The 24,637-nt window shown below is 30.6% G+C and overlaps 2 protein-coding genes across 4 annotated transcripts; one reads left to right on the top strand and one right to left on the bottom strand.

The window, feature by feature from the left end:
• On the bottom strand, positions 1,631 to 2,232 carry LOC109358234. Its single transcript, XM_019602346.1, has one exon. The coding sequence runs from the start codon at positions 2,158 to 2,160 to the stop codon at positions 1,699 to 1,701; it is 462 nt and encodes a 153-aa protein (XP_019457891.1). The 5' UTR covers positions 2,161 to 2,232; the 3' UTR covers positions 1,631 to 1,698.
• On the top strand, positions 17,570 to 24,416 carry LOC109358232 (peptidyl-prolyl cis-trans isomerase CYP95-like). Of its 3 annotated transcripts, none has more exons than XM_019602343.1 (15): positions 17,570 to 17,632; positions 18,666 to 18,757; positions 18,850 to 18,904; positions 19,175 to 19,263; positions 19,563 to 19,587; positions 20,224 to 20,262; positions 20,398 to 20,515; positions 20,766 to 20,893; positions 21,048 to 21,402; positions 21,754 to 21,872; positions 22,288 to 22,492; positions 22,582 to 22,729; positions 22,802 to 23,385; positions 23,485 to 23,556; positions 23,761 to 24,416. In XM_019602343.1, exons 2-15 carry the CDS (start codon positions 18,680 to 18,682, stop codon positions 24,050 to 24,052), a joined length of 2,307 nt encoding a protein of 768 aa, XP_019457888.1. In that variant the 5' UTR covers positions 17,570 to 17,632; positions 18,666 to 18,679; the 3' UTR covers positions 24,053 to 24,416. The 3 variants fall into 3 exon arrangements, with proteins under 3 accessions (XP_019457888.1, XP_019457889.1, XP_019457887.1); XM_019602344.1 differs by having other exon boundaries at positions 22,582 to 22,743; positions 22,816 to 23,385; XM_019602342.1 differs by having other exon boundaries at positions 22,582 to 23,385.

The raw sequence follows: 24,637 nt of genomic DNA, 5'->3' as shown, positions 1-24,637 counted from the left end.
AACAGATGTGTACCCCTTATCTGAATAGAGAGATTACGATTAGGGGTGTTCGCGGTCCATTTGGATCGGTTTTTAACCAAAAAATCATCTGATCCAAACGCGTAATTAGTATGCGGTCCGGTCCGGTCCGGTCCATTTATATTAAGATGTCCGATCCAATCCGGTCCAAATATTATATGCGGTTTCGGTCCGGTTTGGATCGGTCTATTTTTTAGATATAAACATATAAATTCCTTCAATTTTAGCCTACAGCACCAACAAGGTAGTAATCAGAACAATGAAGAAAAGTTTGATTCTTTTAATAGCAATATTAGAAACATCAATAATCATATTGTTACGACAGGTTATATGCGTTTTTGTTGTGTTTAGCTTACTGCTTAATGCTTATGTGATATATCTTAGCTAACTTAATAATATCGGTCCGGTCTGGATCGGTCTGGATCCCAGACGTGAAACCGAAGACCGGACGGACCGACCGGTCCTTAAAAAATAAATCCAATACAATCCAAATACATTCGGTTTTTGCAGTTTCGGTCTACTTTGGATCGGTTTGTGATTTTTGTTTTGGACCGGTCTGGATTTGAACACCCCTAATTACGATGGTATATCACTCATCTCAAAAATTGGCTCCACTGATAGGAACACTATCAAAATTTGGCTCCACGTTATTTTGACCCATGAAGAGTGATTTGTCGTATAGGAAGATTGTCAACAATTGGTTCTATGTTATATTGCCTTTGTCTACTACGACACGACGCCCACTTGTCTTTTCTCTTTCTTATTAATAATAAAAAGATAATTTCATTGTGATGATAAGAATAAATGTATCATTAAAAAAAATTATTTTTTTTAAAACATATGTGTTTCTCATTAATATAGAGGATCCTAATGGGTTGTTCAAGAAGTCAAAATCTCATGGAAAAATAAAAACACATCTAACGGTCAAGAAAAGGAGTCATTGCATAGCCACTTGGCAAGAAAACTATGTGATGAATTGATTCTTCTGATCGACAAAGATTTGATGTTCCAAACTATGTCTCATACTAATCATATTATATCATGTCAGTTAAAAAAAATTAAATATTCACAATTTTTACTATGGAATTGGGATGGACATCAAATTAAATTTCTAGTTTTATATTCATGGCACAATCTTCCTTATTTCCTTATAGAGTTTAGATGCTTTATTTTCCTAACACAACGTAAGAGTTTTTTTACATTAATGATATATTAATACTCATTAACTCTTTAATAAAAAATAATATACATGAATGATGAATATTATTCTGAAAGTATATATAGACATTAAATTCAAAAATAAAATGTAAGAAAGTAAATAAAGGCAAGAAAGGGGAACTCTTCCAAGATACACATAAAACAAACGGAGCAAATTAATTTGAAAGAAAGTGACTAGATACATTGATTGGGGATCAAGGAATCTAAACAAGGGAAAAAGCTCCCTATAATGACTTTTTCTTTAAGTGAGAAATTTGAGGATATATCCATCATTTGATAATTTAGTGGATAGTTATGATCATATTATGCTCTCATCAAATGAATTGTACCATCATTTTCTCATCTTTTAAAGTTAAAATTAATTTGAAAGAAACTATCTTGAGGATATGGTTTGAGGGAGAATTTATATTACATAGTTTGAGAAATTATTACATGATCTCGGATCAATAATCTCAAATACACTTAAGTTACAATCAATGACTTCGATACATTTGAATCATGTAATGATTTCTCGATTCGAGGGCGGTTAGATCCATATCGAGAGGGGCAGCTAGATATGACAATCCCACCTGCAGGGATAAGATTGGTGCTTTCCGTGAAAAGGATTGTTTCAAGAGTATTTCCAGCTTCTACAAGTTCTTTCAGCATATTTTGGTAATGATCCTTAAGCTTTTTCAACATGCGAACATATTGTAATTTTAGCCACTTCAAACGCATCCTCCCAAATATTCTCACCAGCCTTCTAACCATTCCACGGCGTGGCAGCTTTTTCTCGCCTAGCCGTATCGCCTGCACCTTCCGCCTCCTCAGGGGTACGCTATGGCGAGGCTGCCACGCTGAAATGGTTTCCTGACTGGTGGTCTTTTTATGGCGGAGCTTGTGAGGCTCTTGCTTACGTACAGCCATGGCACCTGGGAAGAACATGTTTAACTAATTTTGCAAATTAGGAAGAGAGAGAGAGTGTGGAAGTTATGGGACAAGGATATTGTTGAGAACTTGAGATATGTGGATATTTATAGAACCATGAGTTAGTTTTACATCTCATTTTAATATTCTTCTTATACAATTATTATAAATAAGGGATAATGTATGCAACCTCTTTTTTACTTTTATGATGAATCTTTTGGTATTTTTTTTAGTCCTACCCACAGTATTCTCATCTCTTAGGTGGAGAATTATTTTGAGTGTGTGACTGTCTCTCTTAACAAGTGTTACTTCTAAGAAATGAACCCTTGATTTTTTTATCATTTTAAGGATCCAGTAAGACCTTATCCTACTATACTAATATTTTATTGGTGAAGAAATTTTCATATATATATATATATATATATAAACAGAAATAAAAATCGATTTAGTTGCTAACTTCTATAGTGTTGTTTGATGAGACGTCAATTTAAGTGAGATCATAGCTTCTGAAAATTAATTTTTCAAAGCGGTTACTTAATGTAGCTTTTGTCTTTAACATGGAACCTGCTAATGGTTTTTGGACAATAATTTTTTTATCAAATGATAAGCGGCACCAATATTATACGATTTGTTAAAGTTATTTTACAAATTTTAATCAATTACACAGCTACATACAATTCTTAATTTAATTATACAATCATACTTTTTTAACTATAATATTAAACTTCACAGTTATAATCTACAGCTTAACAGCCACTGAGAATTTTTTTGTCATACGGAACATAAGTTGTAGAATGAATTTGATCTTTTTTGTTTGTTATATGTATCATTGCATTACAGGTAATCTTGTCTGAGCTAAGAATATTCACATGTACGTGTGGCTAATTTTTTTAGTGAGCATTTTTTCATTTACAATCGAATCCAAGATCTTGTTTAAGAAAAATTAAGCATATATCACTTAAACCAATGTAGATTAGTAGAGTGAATTTAATTTGATAAGAAAAAGGATAAGAAAACAGAAAAACAGCTCCCTTTTTTGTTTTCATTCAATAGATGCTTCAAAAATTAACATGGATATAGATAACATTATTTTTTATTAGTGTAATATATATATACATATATATACCATTAATATAAAGATTTATATACAATTACTATATCATTTACTATTTATTTATACTACTTTTTCATATAATAATAATAAGAAATAATAAAGAATGAATGATTGAATGATAATATATACAATTCACTTGTTGTTTTATATATAATGGATATGCATAACATTATTGTTCTTTAGACTATAGATAAAGTAGTTGTTGTGATGTGACTAGGCTTTGGGAGTGAGTGAGTGACACGACAAGGGTTGACTTAAATACAAATTTTGTTTTTGTTTTTTGTTTTATAAAAAAAGGAATCTTTTCTTTAGAGAGTTTGTTTATTATTTCTTGTTGTAAATTAATCAGTCTAATATATACTTTCTATTTAGTACTATTTGACATTATAAAAGAGTGGGGTTGATTGATTTTAATTTTGTTTAAGTAACAACATATGTATTAGGAGAGAAGAGAAAACAATGATGTGAGATCCAATAATAATCACCTTCAGAAAAATGTCATACCGGCATTAAAATAAGTTTAAGGAAGAAGATGCCCTTATATTTTAGGGCAGATACATTTCATAAACGTGGTGTGCCTTACAGTTTCTAATTAATAAGCATACTTTAATTGACTCCTCCTAAAGGAAGTGTACTTTAATAAGCATACTTTAAGAGTTTTATATATTTTGAACCATTATTTATCATTTATTTCCAATCATCATTAATTCTTCAAAAATGTAAATAAATAAATTGTGGATAATATAATAAATATATATAAATTTTTACATTAACAATATATAGATATTATAATGTGAAAGAATAAAGTTGGTGGCACTCATCTATTCCTACCTTTTAAGGTTATGAGTTTAGTATGAAGGTACAAGAAGAGTAAAAGATTTACATATGAATTCATGAATTTCCAGTACAAATTCACAAATAACATTGATTCTTGAAATATTAAACATCATTTTAATCCTATATAAACTGATCGTGCTAAAATATGAGCTCATTAGATTCATTAATAATCTACTATCTTAATATAAATATAAATAGAAGTGGTTGATGTTTTTATTAAAATAGATATTTTTATTTATTGATTCTTGGATTTAAAAGGACTAATTTTATCATAACATAAAACTGAATATTAAAAAAAATTCTACTATCCTAATATCATAATATGAATAGAAAAGGCTGACTTTACAAAAATAGAATGCTTAGAGCACGTCATTCGAAAAGGAAAAAATGGTTGAGGTCTTGATAAAGATGAACATGGAAGCGTCTTGTACATGATGATCTCTCTTCCTAAGATTCCATCATAATCTTTCTTCTTTGTCTCTCCATAATTTTTCTGTCTAATTAATTAACTTTTTCTCTTTCTCTATGTTTATGTTTTTTTGTTATGGAATTAGCAGGTTACCCGTACATTCACACGAGACAATATTATTTTGTCGGGAGATTAAGAACACATAATGTATATGCAATTACATGGTTAATAACACACATGTTATTCATGTATTTGTATGGTTAAAAACACACATGTTACATGTGTATTCATATCGTTAAGAACACACATGTGACTCATGCATTCGCAGAGTTAAAAACACACATGTTATTCGTACATTTACATTACTAAGAAAATACATATTATTCGTGCATTCGTATATTTAGTTAAAATACACATGTTACTCGTACATTTGCATTGTTAAGAACACATGTTACCTATGTATTTGGATGTTCAAACACATAAAGGAAATAAATGACAATCACTAATTAACATTAAATTATTAAAGTATAAAAAGTAAGGATGTGGTGTGAGAAAGTAGATAGTAATAGCATAAAACTTATTAGGAGAGGAAAAAAGTAAGGAGGAAGTGACATGTTGCATAAATGAATTTTTTATTATATAGTTAATAGATTTGTATAGATATATGTTGGTTATTAGCATGAAAACTAGTTATGCTTCATGTGCCTATGGTGGAAAACATTTTGGGCCTTAAAAAGAAGAAACCTCTCCAATCCAAGCCCCCAAAAGGTTATCTCTCTAAAATTTATAGTGTCATCAATGCCCAAAATTTACCTTCTCCTTCCAATTCCACTCACATATGGTAAATTCTCTTTCCTTCATTCATTTTTATAACTGTTATGGATACACGTTAATATTTTTTATCAACAAAACATTGTATTAAATCTGTTAAAAAAAATTCAATAACTAAACTCAGTGGAGAACATATTCCACTTTCAGTAAAGTTTTCTATTGATTCTATTAAGCACTCTCAAGCTTTAAGCCTTAAGTTGTCATAAGATTAGGTCTTCTAGAGTTGAGTTCTATATTGGAACCTAATTTTCTAAAAAAAATAAAAAAATTGTAAACTTGCCATTGGAGTTATCATTAGGCTCGTATTTTTACATTCACATATATCATATAGTTTTGACATCTATTAGTTATAGGGTTAAAGTTAAAGTTGACATCATAGAACTTTAAATACATTTCTTCACCATTTTTTATCTTCTTTTCTTCTTCAACACATATTTGGACCATCTCTCTTCCTTTCTTCTTCGACATTACTCAGGCTATTCAAAGATATCCTTCTATAATATAAGGTTTTAATATAATATAATATTAATCTAAACATGATCAAATAAAAGATGATAATTAATATTTGGAATAAACATGATCAAATAAAAATTTAATAAAAGATAACATCTAAAAGATATTTAAAGACATACAATGTTTGGAATAAGATTTGATGAGTAGGCGATAAAATGATTAAATAAACATTAAAAGAGAACGTTTCATTTTGCACATGATCAACCGTTTTATTTATGGTCAATAACTTCAGTACCACCATTTCTTTTTCTCATCTAGTATATAAGCTTAGGAAAAAAAATTCATACATTAATTTCATTTCATTTTGTGAAACTGTTAAAAATAGAGATATCCTATCTGTTGGACATTTCAAACTGGAAGACCGTTTGCATCATTATTTTATGAGCTATGTCATCTTACCAAAATTTTCAAACCACTTTCAAATAAGTGACATAGAACTCCAATTGATGTATGCTATGAAATATTTAATATGAAAATCAATTGGACTCTGATGATAATGAGACAAATGTGGTTTGTAAGAGGAACCCAAAGCTCTTTGCCACATGAAACTTCATAACAACAATCATTCATCATTTTGGTGTTTCTACTACTGGAGAAACTAAGGTCTCACTTAACCCTTGTGAAAGCCATATTGATGTGGATGTAGTCTACAAAATGGGCTTGACATATAATCTTCGTGACCGGACCTACAAGCATAAGAAAGATAGATCTCCTGCTCCTGAACCAGAACCTCTCCCTGCTAATCCCTATGAACCTCAACCTTCTAAGTATCACGCTCAATCTTCCTCATCTGCTGTCATGCATTCAAATCAGATGATTATGGATGAGTTAATTTCTCTTCGAGACTAAATCACTAACCGGATGGATACCTTTGATACATAGAGTCAACAAATTCAATTTGAACTTCATTGTCTCTCTTCTAAGCTGAGTAGCATGGATGTTGGTGAAGACAATTCTGAGCCTGGGTCTTAGATTTTATCTGTTGCTAGGATTTTCTGGTTGTTATTATTTTTTCCTAGTTTCGGGCAAATTTCTATTCCGTTGTTTGTATTTTGTTGTTGTTTGCACTGTTACTGCTTGAATATCTTTTTACTTTTATGTTATTGCTCCAATTCTATTATATCTTGATATCCATATTATTATATGTATGAGATATATATCCTATTGCATGTATGTTATATATTATACTAGAAAACTCTTGGTTTTTCTACTTTTTGATGAAGTCAAAAGAAGAAGAAAAGTTGGGAGAGTGTATTTTTTGTCAAAATTATTTCAGGTACACAACTCCAAAAGAAAGGGGATCATACTCAAGATAAGTCAAGAATATCACAAAGTATGCTGCTCTCAGAAAACTACACTATTAAGAAGATATTGGTTTGTCATCACCAAAAAGAAGAAAAAAAAGAATACTTATGAAGACAATGAAGATTCAAGCTTCAAGATATTTAAGATTTTTAGTCTAAGTCTAAATAGGTACTTCTATCATATACTCTTGAATATATAATAGTAGTATTGATCAAAATATTTTAAAAGAAAATTGAAACACTTCAAGTTTAAATAAAACAATTTTCAAAATATTGTGTAACAAGTTACTGAAATCTGAGTAACATGTTACGTTAGTGAGAAATCAGTTATGCAACAAAAACTGAACTGAGTAATCCATTACTGAACTTTGGATAACAGATTACTCAAGTTTCAATGTTCTTGAGTAACCGATTACTCTAATATGAGTAATCAATTACTCTAAGTGAATTTTAAATTCTCTATTGGACAAAATATTTGGGTAACCGATTACTAAGAGTTGTTGCATCGGATTTTCAAATTCAAAGTGAATGAGTTTCAACCCAAAAGACATGAGTTCACTTCCTAGTACTATAATTTTTAATTGTTATATTATTTGCATTGAGTACAACCTCAATCACTTACTAATTAATATTCTATTTCTATTTAAAATGATTAGATTTTAAATATAATTCACACCAAGAACAACAATTTGACAATTCTAATACAACATCAACTCTTCATCCAAATCTACGTGAACTTTTAAGTTGATCGAGAAATAATTTCCTATATTTTTTCATATGCTATGATAATTAACAAGTCTTAAGGTTAATTATTGAAAAGTATTGAATTGTATTTACCTAGACATGTCTTTTTTCACGGTCAATGACAACGTACAGAGTTCAAAGAGAAAAAAATTAAATATAGTAATACATAATTAGGATGATCAAGTCCTAATACAACAACAAATGTTGTTTATAAGGAAGTTATCCAATGCATACTAAATTAATATATTGCATACTAAATTTAGTATGCATTGGAAGTTATCCAATGGAAACTAAATTAGAAGGAAGTTATGATTACAATGCATACTAAATTAATATATTTTCTCACATTCTAATTTTATGTATTTCATCTTTATCATGTTAAAGATAATCTAATCCATGGAAAACAATCAATTTATATTTAGGTAACAATAAGTGTACTTAGACAATCAACTTCAAACACATCATCAACTAAAGTTAGACTTCATGATATTTAATTTAACAATGTCATATATTTAAAGCAAATTACATCAATACAAATTATTCTCTCTAGTTTAATATGCAATTCTCTAATTTGTTTTCTTAAGTTCCTATCCTGTAAAAACATAACGACCAGTGCAAATGCATAGGAGGTATTTTATTCTATAATATAGAAGATTTTAAAAAGTCACAAGTTTGATACATGTTTAATGATGATAAAAAATTGTGACCGATATAAAAGTGATGAAAATTTATTATGTGTTTCTAAAGTAATGCCGGCAAATTTCTAAAATATGAAAATTTTATGAAACTATGGTGGATTTCTAAAGTGCAGTTGACAAATCCATAAATTGTTATTCCTATTGACAATTTACATGTCAACGTGTTATGTGTTTTTTTAATATACAAGTTCGAATTTTTAAAAATACAACTGTTCATAGGATATACTTATTAAGTCTCACAACTCACACGTCTGTAAGAACCTCTAGCATGATAATAAATAGAGAGATACTTTGGCTATAAAAAATGTATTCTTTAAAAAATGTCCATTTAGATGTAACTTTCTATATTACCAAAGAACATTTAGCTTTGCTTTTTTAAGAGTGTAATATATATCTATTGATAACAAGACAATGCTATATAGTTTTGAGGGTGTGCAATTTGCACACCTTGGAATTTTTTGAAAAACAAAATATATATTATTTGTAGAGAAAAAATTTATACAATGAAAGTATATGAGTTTTATACACTGTTATTGGGTCATCAATCATCCATATATAACCATTATTCACTCTTAAAATAAAAGTAATCCAAATAAATAATAGATTATATAGTCACTATAAATAAATATTTAAGCAAGACGTACATATTACACTCTTATTTATAACTCTACAAGCCGAAAATTTATTCTTTTGTAAATGACATGATATGTTTCGTGAAAAATAGATAATCATTATTGTGTAGAATTATATTATAATGTTATAGATACACAAATCAAGAAACTTCATGATCGAATATCCGAAACAAATACCCAACTGCTTCTTTGTTTGTATTATTTGAGTCTAGCTGACTTATTCTCTAGTTTAAATATGACAAAACTGATTAAATTTGCAAAATTTTATCAACGTGATTTTTTTCTTAAATTGATTTATGATGTTTGATAATCAATTTGAAACTTACGTCATTGATATGCATAGTAGTGTTGAATTTGCTTCTTTGAAATGCATCAACAATCTTAAAAATTACACATTATTTACTCATTAGTTTATCTTTTTTGAAGTTAACAATACAATTTTAAAAAGATTTTTTTCAACTATGAAAATTATAAAAAATTAGGTTGTGTAATCGAATTGAATATGCATAAATAAATAACTGTCTAGTGACTTATATTTAGTGAAAAATGTTCAACAATATTAAATTGATTATTCAACGATTTCAAATGTGAAATCACATAGAGATTAATTATGAAATAAGTATTTTATTTGATTAAATATATTTAAATTTTGTAATTTTAACATCAATATTTTCACCTTTTTGTAATTGATGATATCTATATTTTAAATTTTAATGTATATTACACATAATTAGTACATCGTCTAATATTCATTTGTATTACTTTTATTTAAAAGTCAATCATAAAAAAAAATAAATGATACATTAATAATGTAAAAAACTCTTACGATATTTTTTTTTAATAGGATAAAGGAGGAGCATTAATGTGCCTTAAATCCTTAATGCAAGTGGGACATCAATTGCTACGGGTATGCATAGTTTATTTTCCGTACTTTTATTTAAGACTCTAATAAGTCTTATTATTATGATTGTTGTCCACTTCCATTTAAATACATCACATATTTAAATTTCGAATATTTCATTTAAAAATATATATGATATTATATTATATTATATTAATTATGTAAGAGTTTTAACAATATAAACAAAAATGCTATAAGTTTTAAGTTGAGTCTAAATATTATTCAAAAGGTTAATATGGTAAAAATCCTAAATATTGAATTTTGGACACAATGATTGATTTAATTTAATAATAACGTAGTGTTTGTTGTTTTTGTTTAACTTACAATGGTATCTTATCTATGGGGAAATATAGTCTATTTATGATGTTTTTTTATATTAATCAGTTTAATATTTTATTACATTTTAGTACCATCTGACGAATTATTAAGTTATTTATATGAAGGATTGGGGTTGATTTTTTTTAGAGTGATACTGATAGCATAAGGCTCAGGAGAGAGAAGACTAATTAAGTCATAAATAGAAAATATTAATTTATTATTAAAAAAGTCTAGATAAGAAGATACCCTAATATTTTAATGTTATATACATTTTATAAACGTGAAGACTAATTAAGTCGTACATAGAAAATATCATCTTATTATTAAAAAGTCTAGAGAAGAAGATGCCCAAATATTTTAATTTTTTAATGGCATATACATTTTAAAAAACGTCAAGACAAATTAAGTCACACATAGAAAATATAATTTTATTAATAAAAAATGTAGAGAAGAAGATGCTCGAATATTTTAATGGCATATACATTTTATAAACGTGGAGACTAATTAGGTCATAGAAAATATCATTTTATTATTAAGAAAATCTAGAGAAGAAGATGCCCTAATATTTTAAGGATTTAATAGGTATAAATTAACAATATAAGTGTTTTTTACATTATCAATAAATCATTCATCATTTATATATTAACCACTTTTAACGCTTAAACAAAAATGATATAAAACAATGCTGAATAATTTGCTGATAATGTCGGTGCATAGATTTTAAAATCATATTTTAATGGGATATACATTTTATAAACGTGATCATTGACAATTAATTAGTAAGCGTTTTTTCTTGTTTGATTAATAAGCCTTTTTTTATTGATTATCCTGAAAGATAGAATATCTTAATCGTAAAATTATTGGAGCGTGAGGGAACAAAGTTCAAAGTTGGTGACACATTGTTCTATCCCTCCATTGATAATTTTATATATCTTATCATAATTAACCTTTTAAGGTAAGTTTAGTATGCATGTAAAAGGAGAGTAAAATATTTTTCGGAGTTTCAAACTTTGCGAAATATGGAGTAAAAGGAGTTTAACGTAGAAGAAATAATGCATATAAATAAGTTTTTGGTGAAGCTGTACCATGAAATTAACATATGTAATTTTATACTTAACCTGTTTATTGAAGATTTCTCATATATTTTTTTGGCTAGCCATTTGACAAATGAAAGTGATTCGTTGAATATCATACATGTGTGGCTAGAACTCAGACATTTGTACAACTTTTTATTTGTGTATTGGGTGATAATAGCGATCCAAGTCCAATGATAATAGTAAACTGCAAAATAGTGGACCAAATTAAAAAAATGTAGTTCAGTTCCATTCTTTTTTGAAGGAATTGTTTCGATTCGTAGTTCTAGAGATTTAGGAACCACTGTATTCAAACCTTATATTTAAAAAACATTTTTATTATTTTATATAAGTTTAAGGATTAAAGGAAATGACATTAGATAAAGTGTATTTCAAATTTGGAGCTTGACTCCTTTAATGTATTAATCTTATTATTGATACACTATATGAAAGTTTTATTTATTTCTAGTTAATTTTGTTGCTTTCTTGCGGTTATGAAAAGTGAATTTGTTTTCACAGTTATAATTACATGTGACTGATTAATTATGTGATTTTGTTCCGGTGGTAAGTTAAGAATTTCATTTTCCTAGAATAAATATGATTAATAGTATGCTTACTTTCTAAAGAAGTAGACCTTATTGATTTAATATGTCACATATTGTTTTTTTGGTATAACACAAAAAAGATTTGTCTTCTCTAACTTGAAATTCTAATATTGAATAAAAATGTTTAGGATGCTTAGAATTCGTATATACCCATATATAGTAGCCAAATATATTCATAATAAGTGTACGTTACCTAACGTGAATTATGAATTTACTTAGTGTATTAAATTGATTCTTAGTACATAATTGAGAATATACGTGTATTTAAAACATTGTACTAAAGTATAATGTTTTTTTAAATCTATTCAAATATTTTTAGAACATTCGTAGGAGATTTTAAATATGAATATGATATAATATATTTAGGATTAGTAGCATACTTAGATTGATTCTTTTAAATTATAGGATTTGTCATTAGTTTATCAATCGAACTTGCCTTATAACTAATATAAATTATTGGAATAATAATAATAATAATAAGGAATGTCTTTATTAATTGATTAGAATAGAATATAATACTATGTTATTAATATTCATGTATCATAATCCTATTTGCCTATTTCAATTGATTTGAAAATAAATAAATAAAAAATTCATTCTCCATTTCTTTGCAAAAGCAGAACTTGACTTTTGGGGAGGAGGAGGAGGAGAAGAAAGTGGTGAGTCGTTCTCTTCCTTCTCTTAGTTTTTCTTTCCCTTTTCTTTCTCTATTTCTCTCTACCTTCTATTCACTGAAGGTGTAGCAAAAAGGTGAGTTTTTTTTGTTGGTATTTTTGTTTTATTCTACATTTTTTAAGGATGCATGTTTACATTTGCATCAACAATAGAACATATGGTGAACATTGTATTTTAATCTATCATTTATAGCTCCAATTTCACATGATTATAGTAACTTAATTCCCCATTTTATTTAGTTTCTAATAATACACTGATTTTATGTTAAATTGGTATATATATATATATATATAATTTTACATATTCATGTGGATTAAATTACAATTTATGTGCAAAAATGGGTTATCAAGATAACTCTTGTTTGGGTGTAGCTACTGACCAAGTTTTTATAAGGTTTTTGTATCTGAGTACTTTTATTAATTAGTACTAGGTATATTATGATATGTTAATATCATTAGGAATTGGTTCCAGTGTTGGAGGAACACAAGTAAGCTTATGCAGAGCTCAAGTATATAACCATAATATTCAAGGTGAGAGAGACTTTATTTTTTACCCTTGTGGTCTTAGTCTTTGTGTCATAACATGGTCCGATGACCTCAAAGTTGGATGCAAGCTTGTATTATATTTGTTTTTGTATAATAATCAATATTGAGAACATTATAGTTAGTAAACTCATATTGGTAAATGGTGTGATAGATTATGTGAATGACGTGATATCCTAAGTATATTTTGTTAATAGTGTGAATGTTGTGTTTGGGTAGAATTTTATAATTAATTATAATTGTCTTTTTGTAGTTGAAATGAAATGACTGATGTTGATGTTATATACACTTACATATGTACATGAAAAAAATATATAATGTAAATGCAGTTACAGTAAATAATTAATGCACCATGTTTATGAGATTGAGTTCCATGTTTTGGAAATGTTATATGTTTATTTTATAATATGATTGTTTGTATTGTATTATAATCGTTTATGTTGTATCATATTGTTTATGATGTGGTATATGATTGTTTATGTTAAGCTATGATTGTTCATGTTATGGTATATTGCTTATGTCATGTTATGATACTTAATTTTCATATAATTCCACATATTGTGCCTTAAAAGGATAACTTACTCTCTCTTTGTTTTGTATATTGTGTATTGGTATATGTTATTATAATACAGATAACAAGCAACACTTCTCCCCAAGAAAGGGTAGAGGATCAGGTTTCTATTAGCACAAGAATATAGTGTTGGTGTTTGATGGAATGATATTTTGGATACTTATTTTGGAAGATTGGTAAAGATGTTAATTTATGCATTATGTTTTTGTGTATTGTGAGTACCTTATTGTAAGAATGAAATTAACTCATGATATTTAGGAACACAAGTTTTACTTGGAGATACTATAAGTTATTTGTATGTATGCAACTAAAACTAACTAGGAATTGCATTTCTATAAATTACTTTGGATCATAGTTATTATGTAGTTGTTTTAAGTAAAACATGTTATCTATGATTTTTGATGGATGTTATGACATGTGTTTTTATTATGTTGCTTTAGAATGACAAAAGTATTGGTAAGTGAATATCTATACTTAGTCATGAAATAAGGACAATCGATTCTTAGAAATCATTTATCTTTTGTTCACATAATCATAGAGAGTGAACTTGAATTGTTGAAGTTTTAAAAATATATTGTTATGTCATTTGAATCATTGTTTTAATTAGAAACTCATAGTTATTAAACATATCCACAATGAATAAAATCTTTGAAGGAAGAAATTCATAGACGTAAATAGTTGTTGAGTAAGAAATAATATAAAAATAATAGGTTGATATGCTTACACATGATCGATCGGGTCTTACAAAAGGAATGGATTTTAAAAGGAATTGATATGTATTTAGAAATTGCTTAGGAGTTGTCTTAATGTTAGAATTCAGGGAGCATTCATTCATGTTAACATGACTTGGCATTGTTATTGTTGGTGCAGTGGAAGCAATCAGTGCACATCATTGATCATAAGCAATCAAATAAAGGATATACAAATAAATAGAAAAGAAGAAAATAAAAGAATTTTAACGAAGTTCGACCATTTGTGTCTATATCCTTGAGAGCATTAAACAGCTACCAAGATATTATTAGAAAACAAGGATTACAAGTTCTAGCACACTCATAGGCGCAAGTGCCATGAAGTGTATCTATTTGGTGCTTCTATTTGGTGAACATAATAACAGGGGGAAATATATAACATTGATATTGTAGTCTATTCTAATGCTAGACAATGCAAGCATATAGTAACATATTTCAAATATTTCCAACAATCTCTACCTTGATTGAAATTGACGAATATCCCACTCTTTAAGAAATCTACATAAGAATTTTCACCTTAGCGAATATATGACTTCACCTTGCTAAATGCCTAATTCTCTTTAGCAAATCCTCCACATAAGAGCATGCTCCCTTACATCATAAACTTTATGAGTATCCTTGACGATGTTACCAATAGCCTAACTCTCCAAACTTATAGTACAACTTCTCGTACTGTCATATAATGGAACATGTTGCCTAACCATCTACTACTAGGAAGTATTTCAATATTATGGAACATCTACACCAAAGATCACCAACAACCCCCATCTTCAATACTCAGTCAAATTGAACTTTGGAGCTTCCATGGAAAGGCTCAACCATATCACCATTGTCTAGTCCAACAATCATAGTTCAAAAGTCAACGAACACCAATGTGCTTTTGTAGATCTACTAGCAATTAATGTCCTTCACTTTGACATCGTAGACATGCCATTATGCTATCTCGCTTCTTATATCAAATGAGATCATCCTCTCTAACATGAAGAGAGATATTGTCAACACATGTCTCGGAATCAACACTTATGTCGCCCTCACCATATTTCTGCCATGTTTTCTTCTTCAACTTATTTGGTTTACCCTTGCACAATACCTTTGGCAGACTTTGTCCAACCAGCATGCCTTCACCCTCTTTTGTCATAATTTAGCGTGTTTTAAGAGTCATCTACTAATTGGCTCTAATACAAATTGCCGAGAACAAACGACCAATCAACTAGTAAAAGAGAATAGAGAGAATAGATAATAACACATATATTATTAATGAGGTTCAGTCAATTATATCTATATCACCGAGAGCTTTGAGCAGCTACCATTATATCATTAGAGAATAAAGATTACAAACTCTAACACACTCATAGGCCCAAGTGTCTATGCAATGTTTCTATTTGGTGCACATAATAATAAAGGAAATGAGTACAAAATATAACATTATTACTCTAGTGTATTCTAATACTACATAATATGACCCTTCATAACACTTCATATAATAACGTATTTCAAGCATCCCCATTATATTATTGATTGTCTAACATAATCTACAAATTTTATAGGGAATAAAAGGTGAAACACGTATATAATAACTTACGAAGAGGTCATTTATCCTAAAACTACTCTTGCTTAAGTATACTTGATCACGAAGATATGATGAAATTAGTAGTACATTAGAGTTTGTACCATCACACAGTCTAAAGATAACAAATAACTATATGATTTATAAAAATAAAAATAATAGTGAAGCACATAAAAATGATGGCATTGAATTAAAAATATTTTAAATTAATTCAATTGTAGTGATGTACGACTTAATTTATACCTCTAAACAAACAAATCAGAGTATGACAGAAATGGATGCATGTGCTTTATTTAAAAATTATGAATAACAATAACTCATAATGACATTTAACAACGTTAAAAACTCAAATTAGAAAAGTCCACTAGAAAATATGAACTATTGAAAATAAAGCACAGAGACTACATAATAAATGTATTAAAGTTTCCAAACCATAGTGAGTTTTTCTAAACTTTCTAAAATAAATACAAAAATAAATCATATGAGAGCTCTTTCTCAAAAAAAGATTATTAAATCTTCTAAACAAATGACAACCAATTAAAATTGTTAACTTTTATCAAGACATCGGTCTAGTAATATAAGACTTCGTTAAATATCTAGATAAATCAAAATGTTAATGTTCATTTCCTATAACATTTCCTATAAATAGTTGGAGGAGAAGTCACACAGCAAAAAAGAGTCTGATTCTTTACTCATAAAGTGAAAAAATTGATAACTTTTGAGCTAAGAAAAACTTATATACATTATCACTTGGCATATTAAAACTTTGCAAGTTTATGAAGAAAAAAAAATGAAAATTGGTAAAAAAGCAAACATATATTTTGAAAAAGCAAATATTAAACGAAAGCAATTCATAGGCAGAATTTTATATATAATCATATAATCTCACATTGGAGACAATCTTGTCTGAGTCAGAAATATATATATATATATATATATATATATATATATGTGAAACTAACTTTTCTGGTGAGTATTTTTTTCATATACAAGACTCGAACCAAAAACCTTACTTTAAGAGAATCAAATATGTACCACTTATACGACACTTATTCGTAATTTTATATATAATCTAGCAAAAAGTTATCACCTCCTTAAAAAATAAGGATTTATTAATCTTTAAAATGAAAAAAAAATACAAAATAGAAAACTTGTACAGAAAAAAAAATCATTTAAATACATAATAATTCTTCAAATGCATTCCACCAATTAGATGTTGCTAACTCAGAAAAGATTTTATTAGGACTATTTTATCCCATAATTTCTTATCAAAATATCTTTCATGATAATATGAGGGGTAATAGCCAGCAGGGGTAATCCGGTAACTTTATGCTTCACTGATGACAACAATAGACTAAGGTTCATTTACAAACCCTAGCTCCCATTTTGTGCCTCTGCGTTTTTCAGGTTATTATCTCTCTTTCTTTTTCTTCATCTTTTTTTTTTCCGTTTTCATTTTTCCATTGTTTCTTCTAATTTCATTTATGCACTTTGTGTTGTTCACTATTCTAAGCTTAATATTATGTTCCCATTTTTAATCAAACATTATTTGTTTAATCTGGTATCTTCTCTAGCTAGGGTTTTAGGATTTCACCTCTAATTTAGGGTTCGTTTGTTGAAGCTCAAACAAAATACTCTCCAGTTTTTCTGAGAAGCTGACATCCACTTTTTTTCTTGAAAAAAGAGAGCATTTTTTTGAAGAAAAAGCTTAAAAAATGTGCTCCTAATGTGTCATTGATCTACCTGTCAAAGTTAATTATAATTATAATCAATTGTAAGTTGAATCTGTATTTTTGCTGAAAAGTGATTTTGAAAGGAATTTTTCCCTTTGGACCATGTAAGAAGATCGATTTTATGTATTAATTTACCGAAAAATGTGTGGAATAATTTTTTTAGACAATAATGTTGGAAATTATTGGAAATGGGGAGAATCGAAATTGTAAATCAGCTGTAGGATAAATCTGACAGTCCAGTAAGGTAGCTTATAATAAACAGCATTTTTAGCTGAATAACGGTAATAGTCGATGAAACAGTGTTCGAGTCTGGTTTGCCAAACATCGTGAAAAACTTAAAAATCAGTGGTTACACCTTGCTTTGGCATATTGGCACATTTTCGGCTGAAACAAAAATGCACTTAGTTGATTTTAGCGTAAATGATTGCTTTGGCATATTGGCTCTTGCTGATCTATATTTCTTCACTTGTTAAAACGTTATAGTGTAAATAGTGATTTTTTTCCGCATTTACTTTGGTGATGGGTACCTGTAATCTCATGTTACCTCGGTTCGTTAGGGCTCACATCACCAAATATCTGTCTTTTTAACTTAACATGAATTCATTTAGATTTTGGAAAAGTTGTCTTGTAAAAGCTTGATAATGCACTTGGGTAGTGTCATTATGCAACCTTTTGTTTGGTTGCTTATTGGTGAAATGTTGATTCAGGTAAGTGGTTATTTATGGCAAAGAAGGAGGCTCCCCTGGTGTTTATGGATGTGTCCATAGATGGGAGTCCTGTTGAAAGGATGGTTTTTGAGGTACTTTTTCATCTTTGTATTTTTTTCAATGGTATATGCTGAAGTGTTTGCATTTTTTAACCTAATGATTGGTCATGATGTCATCGTTGTAGCTTTTCTATGACATCGCTCCAAAGACTGCAGAAAACTTCCGTGCACTATGCACAGGTAATATAATAATTTAATTTCATATGCATGAAAGCATCCTTCAATTTCTTATGTTGTTGGTGGACCCTACCATTTTGTCTTTCCAAAACTCTGCATTTCGTCACTGTTACTTGTCGACCAACTGAACTAGTTCTTGGATATGTTTATGCATTTTGCTTCCATGTAAATGTGCCAAAAAAATGTATATTTTAAATTAGTAATTGTCTTTGTAATTTACACAAGTCACTGATTCTCCTCCTCCTTTTATGTAAAATTTCATCCAATGTTCAGGAGAAAAGGGAGTCAGTCCAAACACTGGAAAACCGCTGCACTACAAGGGTTCTTTCTTCCATCACATTGTAAAAGGGTCCATTGTGCAGGTATGGTGTTTTTTTGTCACTCCCTTACATCTATAGATAACATCAGTACTCTATATATGTCTGCTCAGTTTTGTTATTGAAATGGCTTAGTAACAGTCTCTTTTAGTCAGTTACCCTTTTTATTCGGCATGATACGTGGATGGTGATGCTTTTCTAGTGACATGGTTTTATAGTTGTACTTAATAAGTTTATTCATCCCATAATTCTTATTAGCTAATTAGCCTCACAATCCCCACACATGTTTTTGTATGAATTGTTGGCATTTGTTAGTGTATTAATGGCTGGTTTTCCTTTTGCAGGGTGGTGATTTTGTCAATCGAAACGGTATGGTATTCTGTTTATAGATTACCTCTAAATATAATTTTTTTCCTCCAATTTTGAAGGTTGAGATTTGATACCACATATGTTGTCACTTTCTTTACGTTTGATCCTTTGATCATTCAGTTGTCCGAATTCAAGCCTTGTTCCATTTTCATGTCTCCTCTCCTTTGACAATGGCAATTTAATTTCCTTTCTAAGTTAAGTAGGAACCTAACTAACAAAGTTCCCTTTAATCAACAGTTCAACACAGATTTGCCTGTCACTTAGTGGGGTATGAGAGCAGTTTGATTTTATCATTTTGTTAATTTCTTGATATGGCTATACTGTGGTGTATTAGTAGTAATTTCAAAGTTATAGTCATTCTATCTTTTTGTTTTTATCTGTTTGCAAACTTTTTCCATCTTTCTTATTCCATTTTTTCAATGTTTATTTGTTTAAAACCATGTCACGTGAAAAGAATTTTGAAAAATCACACCTTTTTTCTTGCTTCCCCCCTAGTGGATGAGCAATAAGCTTGTGATGAAACTTCTTAAGCCTCATTGACATTAACCCCATATCTTTTCTGTTGGCATCCCAAATGTAGCATATATTATACATTACACTATACTCCTATATTACATTTTCCTGTGTGTTTTGCAGGGGCTGGTGGAGAAAGCATATATGGTTCTAAATTTCCAGGTGAGAATGCTAAGTCATGGTCTTGACTCTGGAGCTCATATTCCACATGATTTTGGGACTGTTTTGCATTCAAATTATTTGAGTTGTCTCCAAGTTTATATAGTTCTTACAATATGTGATTGTCATTTATTTCAGATGAGTCACCTAGGCTAAAACATGATGCTACAGGCCTTTTATCCATGCCAGTTGCTAATCGTGACATTCTTGGTTCTCATTTTATCATCACTTTGAAAGCTGATCACAATCTTGATAGGTTTGTTTATATGGTTCATTACTAGTGGCATTTAGTACTTAGGTCTTGTTTGGGAAAGTATATTTTCTGCTTATTTGAGCGTTCCTACAGCAATGAGGACTTTGTAGCATTTAAGTGCAGTTTGGATGAGCTTTAATCAAACAACTTTGGAAATCATCTTATCAATACAAGACATTGCCAAAGCTGGAAACAGCTTAGGCATTAGCTGTTTTTATAATCATTTTTGCTCATTTTTTGAGTCATTTTTCAGGAAGAATGTAGTCTTTGGCAAGCTTGTGCAAGGTCTTAACTTATTGAAGAAAATTGAAGATGTGGGTGATGAAGGAGGACATCCAACCGTGACTGTTAAAATAATTAATTGCGGTGAATATACCGAGTGTAAGAATCTGTAACATATCATTTCCAACTATAAATAACATAGTATGTTGTATGGTAGACTTAGAGTTTATTTTCAACAAGTTAATGTGCTCTATTCTGTTCATTATGTCATTTTTAATTATGTTTGAAATGTTTTTAATATTTATATTTGTAGATGGGAAGAGGGTATATAAATCAAAAATAGGAAAGCATGGATCCTCTGGAGCTAATAGTCTTGAAGCTCGACGGAAGGGAAAGCAGAAAAAATCAAGAGACAGAAGGAAAAAGAGAAAATACTACTCTTCTGAATCGGAGAGTTCTTCAGATTCAGATACAGAATCTTCAGAAAGTGATAGTGATTCTGATTCAGACACATCTTCATCAACTTACACAAGTTCGTCTGGGGCTGACAAGCGAAGGAAGAGAAAGAGATCTAGGAAAGATAAAAATAGACATGGAAAAAGAAGAGATAAACGCCGCGACAAAAGGCGAAGGAAACATGATAAGAAATCAAAGCGTATATCAAAAAGGTATTGAATCAGATTAAACATTTGGTTATGATTTATGGTTTTCAAATTCTAATTGTGAGTATGTTATAATAGCCCTTTAGTTCTTCTGGTCTCATACTGGTTGGAATTTATTAATATGAATGTTGTGAGCCTTGGCACAACACTAACGTTGCTTGCCTTGTGTACATCTACCCTTATCATACCCCACTAGGTGGGAGCCTCGTGTACTGAGCCACTCTTTTATTGTAGATATTAATTTACTATATGTATTTAGGTGTATGAACATATCGTTGTTCTTACATTGAAGGGGATAAGTTTTTTCTTAATGTAATAAGTGTGAAAAGTCGCACTAAGATTCTCTTATGTTGTCAGGGAATCAGGCAGTCTTATTGATTCAGATGGTGGAAGTAAGGGTGACAATAGCTCTGATAGCAAAAGTCTCAATGCTCAATTGAAAGATCAGAAGAATAAGGATCAATCTCCTAAAAATGGTATTTTTTGCAGTTATTCAACTTTCTCTCATTCATTAATAGGTGGGAGTCTCATGCATTAGGCTACCCATTTTTTCAACTTTCATCTCGTGTGCATATATGCAATATAACCTTTCCAAAGAAAGTACTTTAGCTGATACCTGGATTGATCATCAGTCATGAGCTAGGAAAGAAATCATCTAAACACTTTCCCCCAAAATGGAAATATAAAGCCGATGCCCTTTGCCCATGTAAATTGCTTTTGCTGGTTCCTTTAGGTCCATGCAAGTCACTCAAATGCTGCTGGTCTAAGAATTTTCTAGCTTGTGTTAGTCGTCCATAATGTTGCATATAGTATATCTTCTTTTGGTTTCCATTCCTTGGGTAATGTATATTATGTCACCTCTTCCCTTATTTTTTGTTTATTATGTTACAGCTGAATTTCAGTTTCCCTTAGTTGTGGAAAAAGAGGTTCGTCCCATGCATGATAAAAAGAGAGAGGAAGTGAGTATGCTAGAGATGGAAGAACTCCCTAAGGAAAATGGAGGGCGGCGTAGCAATGGTGTTGCAGCCAACTATAGATCTGACAGAAGTGAAGAGAGGCAGCATGACACGATGGATGATCATCCAGACAAATTTAGGTCTACTTTCCATTCTTATCACAGCTCAGTTATTTCTTGTGCTTACCATTTCTTCCAGATCTGGTATTTTATTAAAAGTTGATGAGCAGGAGCCGAAGCACGAGTCCTAAGCGACCCATGAGTAAGAGTAAGAGTAATAGTCCCAGGCGTGAGAGCAAGAGCACAAGCGTAAGTCCAAAAAGGATGTTGAGCCAAAGTCCAAGTATTGGTGGTAGAAGTCCCCATGCTCCATCAAGAAGAAGCATGAGCAGGAGTCCTGTTAGAAGCATCGGCAGGAGTCCTGTTAGAAGCATCGGCAGGAGTCCTGTTAGAAGCATCAGCAGGAGTCCTGTTAGAAGCATCGGCAGGAGCCCAGTGAGGAGCAGGAAGAGGATAAGTGTCAGTAGAAGCCCAGTTATAAGTCATGATCGTCGAAGTGTCAGAAGCCCAGTGAGAACTCGCAATCGTACAAGTCTAAGTAGAAGCCCTGTGAAAAGTCGCGATGATAGAAGTGGCAGCAGGAGCCTTGTAAGATCCCTTTCTCAAAGCCGCCAGAACAGAAGTTCTCCCAGAGCATCATCAAGAAGAATGGTCAGCAGAAGCCCTGTAAGAGAGTCAAGAAATAGTGTAAGCAGGAGTCCAGTCAGACCATCTGCCAGAAGCTTTAGCAGAAGCATTAGCCGAAGTCCAGCCAGAGCGCCAGGCAGAAGCAATCGCCGCAGTTATTCTAGGAGCCGTAGCCCTGTTCGTAGAGTAAGGACACCTAGTAGGAGTGTGTCACCTAATGCTTCACCAAAGCGGATCAGAAGGGGAAGAGGTTTCAGTGAACGATACTCTTATGCTAGAAGGTATAAAACTCCCTCCCGTTCTCCTGTGAGATCGTACCGCTTTAACGGAAGAGGTGACCGTGACAGGTAAAGTCATGTATAGTTTCTAATCAGAAATCATACTAATGTGATTTTGAGATTTTGAACCTTGAATTTCACCATTTCTTTTACACTCTCTGCCCTCAGATATTCAGCATACAGAAGATACTCCCCCAGGCGTTACAGGAGCCCACCACCACGGAGAAGAACTTCACCAAGGTTCTTTTTTTCCCTTCAAGTTGACTATAACTTATGTATTTCCTTTGTAAACCTTGTTGTGGAGGCATTATTTATTTTTCATCATGATTTGATTTGATTCATTGTTGAGACATTTTTATGGTGCTAAGTATGCCATCAGTAAATAATGATAGCATTATGCCTGTTGAGTGGGGTGAATATGATTATCTTAAAACCTATATGTAGGTACCAAAGCAGGAAGAGCAGGACGCCATCTGTATCACCCAGCCCACGTTACCGTGCTCAAAGATATAGCCGAAGCCGTAGCCCAGTTCGCAGTCGATCGCCTGTGGAGCCACGTCGACCTCTGTCTAAAAGCAGGAGCCTGTCACGATCTCGATCTCGATCAAAATCTTCACAGGAAGCACAATCTCCACATAAAGTGATCCGAGATAACAGGTCAAGGTCATCATCTGGAAGCCCAAACGGACGGAAAGGCCTGGTCTCATATGGAGATGGTTCTCCGGACTCTGGCTAAAGGTGAAATACATGGTCCAGAGTGTGTAATGAAACAAACCATCACCTTTTAAGGTGAAAATACAATGATCCAGAATGTTCATTTCTTTATAAATCATGGTTGAAGTTTCTTTTCTTTTTAAAAATGGAAATGGCATGTTGAAAGATAATATAATAGTACCAGAATAAGTTATAGACAATACATGTCATAGTAGAGTGCAGTATTAGCTGTGGAGTTGTTACAGTGGTTTATTTAAAGACAATGCATTTGAGTGCAGTCATTCTTAGACAGTAAATGTATTTGAGCTGAATTTATGAAGTTTAGGCCTATCTTTTATTGCTGGTTTTGTGGATTAATCATAATATAGATGTCAACCTTTTTAATATTTTTATACATCACCAGTAGAATTAAAACCGTTGAGTTGGTCTGTTATTTTCTTTTGCTTAAAATTGAAGCTTCTGAGTTCCATGTCTAATGCTCTCAAAACCATGAATGCTGCTTGAACAATGAAAGTATTCAAAATATTTCATGCTAGAATTAACATGAATAAATCTGGGGGAAAACATGATCATGAGTACAATAATCCCAAGTGTGAGAAGAAACCAA

The sequence above is a fragment of the Lupinus angustifolius genome, chromosome LG10 (assembly GCF_001865875.1).
Source record: "Lupinus angustifolius cultivar Tanjil chromosome LG10, LupAngTanjil_v1.0, whole genome shotgun sequence".
Lineage (NCBI taxonomy): Eukaryota > Viridiplantae > Streptophyta > Magnoliopsida > Fabales > Fabaceae > Lupinus > Lupinus angustifolius.
This window is presented reverse-complemented; position numbering and strand designations above follow the sequence as displayed.